At 46.1% G+C, this 6,707-nt stretch overlaps 1 protein-coding gene across 1 annotated transcript in view; it reads right to left on the bottom strand.

Annotated features, from left to right (window-relative positions):
* The window catches only part of DNAJC8 (DnaJ (Hsp40) homolog, subfamily C, member 8), a 10,678-nt gene extending 4,745 nt beyond the window's left edge, over positions 1–5,933 (bottom strand). The window contains exons 1-6 of the mRNA XM_010135063.1: positions 5,824–5,933; positions 4,384–4,440; positions 2,652–2,718; positions 1,951–2,045; positions 996–1,067; positions 142–233 (exon numbers count right to left, since the gene is read on the bottom strand). Of these exons, the coding sequence (XP_010133365.1) occupies positions 142–233; positions 996–1,067; positions 1,951–2,045; positions 2,652–2,718; positions 4,384–4,431 (374 nt within the window). The 5' untranslated portion in view covers positions 4,432–4,440; positions 5,824–5,933. The remainder of the gene's footprint in view (positions 1–141; positions 234–995; positions 1,068–1,950; positions 2,046–2,651; positions 2,719–4,383; positions 4,441–5,823) is intronic.
* Between the last annotated feature and the right edge of the window lie 774 nt (positions 5,934–6,707).

The following is a 6,707-nucleotide window of genomic DNA, read 5'->3' on the forward strand; positions in this document are numbered from 1 at the left end:
CAGCAGGAGGCTGGACCCGATGACCTCCAGAGGTCTGCTCAAACTTAGACTTTGTGAAGATTCTATGATTCCTTATCTCCTCTGAGGAAGCATGCGGGGGGATGAAGAGCCTGAGCTGCCCGAGCAGGATGTTTCCCATACCTTTCATGCATTTCTTTCGCTTCTCTTTCTTTCCTCTTAATTTCCAGTTCAGCAAAGAGCTTCATCGTCTGTTTGTACACAGCCTGTTTGAACTGTAAAACAAATTCAGTCTTAACACAATGCCTATGGACACAGTTAGAGAAGTTGGGTTTGCAGAAGAATGTGAGAAGCATAAAAAGAACGGGAAGCGTATGCGTGCCCACGCAGCCCCGGATCTTGCCATCAGCAGGATCCTGCCGTGACTAGCAGCGGCATACAAAGAGGGATAAAATGCTGCTGGATAGTTTCTGGCCCTGACACCACGAAATAACTACTTATGAGCCTCATGTTGGTCTCACTTTCATCTGGATTCACGAAACTTTGCCTCAACAGAGCTGTTAATTCCAAGCTCTCTTATTCTGTGGAAAGTCTTGCAACACTTGACAAAACAAGGCAAAACAGTCACTGTTTAGATAGTGACTTCCCAGCAGATCTTCTTGATGTATTGTAAAAGTCCAGCACTGGCTTCCCAGGAGGCAACAGCAGTGTACTTATACCAAACTTTGTTATTAAAGAACAGTAAAAGACTTCTGAAAATCAGTGGTGGTTATGGGGCTCCACAAAAAGGCCCGAGTGTTTTGATCTGTGTCATCTCCTGACACTCTTTACCCTACAGTTAAACTATTATCTAAAATACTCCAGTATTACCCAACACGGGGTTCTCTACCGTGGCTTATCGGAATTCATTCTTCCGTAGGTGCAAGGACTTACAACACTCTAGCAAGTCTAGGAAATTCTCCTGTACTGGTTTTGACTCTTAATTCCTCAAAACCCATTTGGTACTCCCCGGTTTCTCTGAACAGTAAATGACTCACAACTTCAGGATCATCCTCTTCTACAGTGGGAGGTTTTCCATCCTTCTTCAGTTGCTTCTTTTTCTCCTTCACCTAAAGATTAAGAACAAAAATAATAGCCTAAAAAGTTTTGTAGGGCTTACATAAATGTTTCCCAGTAGTTCTGCGTTCCTACTCCACTGTGCAAGAAGAACTTGGGATGACAATAAGCTCTTGATTTGGATCAATCTTTTATTTCAGACCAGAAACTCCTGGTCCTAGGTCCAGATAAACATATACGAGATCACTACTATGAACTATAGTAATTAAAAATACCGTGTTAGTGTTAGATACTATTTGTTCAACACAGTCCCTTCACTGGTTCTTGTTCATTTGTTTTTAAGGTATATTCATATCCAATATACACCATCCAAACCAGCAGGAAGTTTATTCTGCTCTGTAACATTCACAAGACTAACCACAAGCATAACATCAAGTGTTCCTTGGTTTAGAGTATCTGAGTTCTCTCATATCATTCGCTTTCTCAAGCCTGTTGTGGTTCACTCCACCTACGTCAATCAACTAACTTCTTGGTCAATGCAATTCAAGCTCCTTTTCTTATCTTATAGGTCATTTTCCTCCAAACTCCCCAGCCTCCTGCTGTCACCACCTATTTTCTTCCACCTACAGACATCTGAACAGCATCATTCATTCACAGACTCAAAAAAAAAAAAAAAAATTAGGTCAGATCATGTGGTCTGACCTAATTATTTCACGTACTGAATTTCACTGAACTATCCTGCACTGAGCTCAACAGCAGCCTTGGACAAAGCGCGATTGTTCATGCCATGAAGAGCCAAGTCCACCTGCACAGCTTCCTTATTTGCTTAGCTCACCTCTTCATGACCTAAACCTGCAGTGGGCGTAGCAAAAATCAAATTACCAACAACTGACCACCACTCACCTCCAGCCCCGGGCGTTCCCACGGAATACTTACAGTGTGTTCCACATACTCCTTTCCTGCCTGTATCACATCCAAGGCCCTCTTCTTCTGCTCCTGATCTAGCAGCAACTTGTATGCTTTGTCTACAGCTAACAAAAAGCAGCAACGTTAATAGCACCAGCAGTCACATTCTCCAAGGCATCACAAGACTGTACATGTTGACCATGCAAAATTCACGTCCTAGGATTTGGGGTTGGCTGGTTGTTTGTTTCCAATGTATCTAGGTAAGCGATATCATGATTAGTCAGATAAGATTTGGGGTTCGGCAACGGCAGAAACTGCCTTTAGGAGTCAGCAGGGTGAAAATATCAGCCCTACCGAGTGATATAGTTACAGGGCATTAGGTCAGGCACGTGCCTCACCGTAACACAGAGCACACACCTAAAACCATCACTGACAGCTCTTCTGCCGTATGGTCTTTGAATAAAATCCAGTGCACAGATTGAGCTGTTTTTCTTGGACCATCTCGAAACCCTACGGGTGTGTGTTGCGAACTGACAGTGCAATGACTGCCACCTAGAGACACCTTCTGCTGGAATGCCACCCCTCACAGCCACAGCTCCCACCTCGGAGCGCCTCTACAGCAATGCTACCACGATTCCTTCCTCCCTTGATAAACAGTTAAACCAGCTACAAGAAAAATAGCAGACCAACCGCTGTGAGACCCCATCCCACAGAAAGGGCAAGAGTGTTACCTTCAAATGCCTTCTGTGCTCTATCTGCATCATCTTGATTTTTGTCTGGGTGCACCAATATTGACAGCTGCAAGAGAAAGCACCTTGCCATCAAGATCACAGTGAAAGATGAAGACTGTGAGAGGAGGGCAATAGTCTCAGACAGAAGGAATCACAGGGGATCGCATTCCTTTGAATACAGACAAATCAGCTGACAAATCAAATACAAGCCCTGCGATAAACAGGTTGTCTGAGAAAAGCTGCAGCTTGGGAAGTGCAGAACAATACAAACCCTCGTCAGCTGCAGTGCTGGGGGCTGACAGGAACCCAGGGTCACCCATGTTTGTATCCTCGGTCTTAAGAAGGAACAAACCTACAAAGATCATCCTCAGCTGAAGCATAGCTTTTACTCCACAACATCTCCATGAGGTTCTCCAGTATCCTGTGGCTGGTAAAATACCCAGCTACTTAAAACAGGGCTGTTCTTCCTTAGGCTCCTCTACTGAAAGTTAAGGAAACTCCTTCCTGTACTCTCCCCCCAGCAGAGACAGGACATTGATCACCGCCATCGTTAGGGCAACATTCAACGGGCTGAAAAGCACACGTCCTCCACCCTCCTCTTCCAGAGAAAGTGCTTTCAAACTTTCCACACACAGCATTTTTTTTTTTCAGACCTCTTATTTTTGCCGTTGCCATTTGGACTCTTGAGTTTATCTCCATCTTTCCTACTACAACACTTAAAACCACTCACAGTGCAGCAACTAGGATTGCATCAGTGCCAAAGAATGCAAAATAATGGCTTCCTGAACTCTAACTTTTGAGTTCAAAGGGAGGAGGTTTCCCTCCAGCCCCAATCAGCAGCACACTGCTGGTTTACTCTGTCATTGCTGCAGCCAGCGCCTTTTCCTTCTGTTGGCTGTCCCACGCTCGTATTTAGGTGTCTGATTTCTCCAGCACACAATACCATTCATTTCATCACACTGACTTCAGAACAATTCCCTCAGCCTAAAGTAAGGCAGCCCCAGTGTGTTGATTGGCAGAACTGAGAAAGCAGCAGCAGAGTGAAGTGAAAGGTTATTGTCCTGCTGCCCACGCAGAGAAGGAGCCCATACACCACCACCAACTGGGCAGGCGCCTTCCAGTCAGCCCGCATGGCTTCCTGTCTAGAGACGCTTCAGGTGGGGGGCTACAGCCCAACAAATACTACGTTTCTCTGCTGCATGCACTGATTAAACTCAAATTCCTCCTGCAGATCCATCGGCAGAGCGAGTCGGGGTGACGTCTGCTGCGTTGCACAGGGCAATGCAGGCCGGTCAGTCATCAGGGCTGTGCTGTTCCAGGGAACCCCAGCCACCAAAAATGATCACTGAAATGCCTCAAGAAACCTCACAGAAAATACACCTCTGGATCCAAGTCCATATCCATATATTTCAGAAAAATACCCTTGCTCAGTTCTTAATTTCTGGACAATGTTGACCTCCTGTACGAACTGAAGTTCAATGAGCTGATACACATGGTTTGCAACAGCCCCATTACTCTCCTCACGGGCAAAGCAGCACACGGCGCTTGGACCAGCTGCTTGCTGCAGCTCCCCTCTTGTTGGGATACAGATTATCCTATGCATTTCTCCCAAAATAGCTACTCCTCTACCCAGCTTCACCACTGTTTTTCTTGTTCCCAAGCACAACTGCACAATCATCTCTATTGAGTTTCTAGTTTCCTTGCAGAGGTTTTAAGTGCAAAAGTCAAATACCTGCCGGAATCTTTTCTTTATCTCTTCATCTGTGGCTTCAGGATCCATCTGCAATACCTAAAAGAGACCACGAGAGCAGAGCAAGTTCGATGATACTCCCCAAGTTTCAGGTTCCTGGCAGAGAGCTCTAAACACTTGGTTCACTGGCACAGACACACAGCACCAAAAAGCGCTCCCTGTCAGGGAGCTGCTTCAGGACAGGAATTTTCACCTAGTAAAACAGAAACATTTTAAGAGACACCATGTTTGGGACATCCTACTTTTAGCAATGCTCAAGTGCTCTGGCTATGCCAGTGTCCTTTCCACACTCGGGTCTCGTGTAGGCAGCTGCCATCCCTAAATAGCCACAACTGGTCTACACCTTCAACCAGTCCTGTAGCAATGCTTGGTCTGGCAGAAATGGAAGTGGTTGGTGGCTTTGGGACACTCTCACATCATTCAAAACCGAGAACTTTGGGCAGGACACACACTACTTTGTAAGAACTTAGTCATTTTATCATTTCAAAAGAAGACAGGAGAGTTTTACTGTTTGGTTTCCATGAACAAGCCCACTTGTCTACTGATCTTCAGGGATGGGGCAGAGTTTAGGAGCTCTTCAGTGAAATAATTTACTGAACACAAGTCCTAAGCAACAAGTGAACCTACTGAGTGCAGACACATGCTGATCTGACCCTCAGACTCTATAAATAAAACACACTCTCATAAGAAAGCTGCAGTCTGCTTGTAAACGGCTTTCTTACTCTTCAAGCCAAGTACTAAGATCCACAGAGAGCCCAACACTGTTAAAACGAATCTGCTGACTGAGCCAGCTGGCCAGCCCTGAACTTGGACCACAGGAAGCACCTGAGGCTTTAAAGAGGCAGATGAAGATGGCATCAGGAAGGAATACGTGTGGGAAAAGGCAGTTCCAGACGAACACCAGATTGGTCTATTTACTGTCTTCCTCCAGCTTTCATAAAGACTTTACAGCTGACTGCCACGCGAATCAACCCATGTAATGTGCAAAGGAACTACCCGTTCTCCAGTGACGACTCGAAGATTCCTCACGACTGGGAGCAGCGAGAGTCCTCTCACTCCATGCACTACTCGAGTTCAGGGAGATGGACACAACTAGAAGTGCCAAGTCTAGAGGGCTCAGAACAGACCCGGACAAGCACGGGCCCTGTGCTGTTACGTTCCCGTTCTGAAAGTCCCTGGCATTAACCTGCCAAATCATCCAGTGCTGCTGCATGAGGGAAATGTGTCAGAAGAACATAGCTTGTGTCTGCCATAAAACTGTGGAAAAGAGAGCGAGCAGGTACACCAGCTTCTCTCTTCTGTAAACCTTCTGCAAGCTACAAGTGGAGAATCTTTTCTTTGTGGTCAGTCTTTTTACTGAAATAAGCCCCCAGTAAATGCTGGTATAACAAGTCAGAAGGGAGAACACAATGTTAAACTAACCTCAAAAGGGTTCAAGTTGAAATATGATGATCCAGGACGGGTCAGCCTGTCAATCTGGTTTTTTGATGTTAAAACAGAGTCTCGTTTTTCTATTTGCTTCACCTGAAGAACAAGAGACCCGCATTAACTGACCATCACAACGTGTTTACCTGTTTTCCCATGTGATTAAACCAGTCATCACCATCCCCCACTACGATTCACAACATCTCTTGCTCAGCCCAGGCCTGTGGTTATGTTACTATGTTAGCACATTTTTTAGCCTTTTCTACAGCAGGATGGTATTTTCAGCATTACATCTGAGCTATACAAAAAGCCTAGAAAGCACTTCTGCCTGTCTCTCTACCGCTTGCTCACAGCTGTAGCTTTTCTCCTCACTTTGCTCCTACAGCAGCGCTGTCATCATGACTCCCTGGAAACCCACCACACCACTGCTGCTAACCGCTGCAGGTGGAACAGCCCATTAAACTCATTAAGCGGCACCAGTACGAGCATACAAGTCCATATCAGTTCATTCTGATCACAGGTTATTCAGGTCAGTTTACTCCGTGTTCTTTACAGCATTAAGCCAAATCAAACCACGTGTTTGTATTTAATGTTCACCTTCATTTAAAGAAATAAGTGTCCACCAAACCAGCACTAACAGACTCGGGTAAGCAGGCAGAGGAAAAGGCCACTGCCATATGGGAAGGGGCTCCTCCTCGCCATATGACAGTTGGGCCACACAAAGGCCAAGCACTGGAGCACAGTGGAGAGGCACGTCTAGAGATGGCGGAGCTCACAGCTCCACCGGGTTTACCCGACGGAGAGACATAGGGGCTGAACGCCTAGCTTCTTCCCCCAGCCGCGACAGGGCCTTTTCGGAAGGCGGGAGATGCCGCGGGGCC

The sequence above is a fragment of the Buceros rhinoceros genome, unplaced genomic scaffold (genome assembly GCF_000710305.1).
Source record: "Buceros rhinoceros silvestris isolate BGI_N320 unplaced genomic scaffold, ASM71030v1 scaffold16314, whole genome shotgun sequence".
NCBI classification, from domain to species: domain Eukaryota; kingdom Metazoa; phylum Chordata; class Aves; order Bucerotiformes; family Bucerotidae; genus Buceros; species Buceros rhinoceros.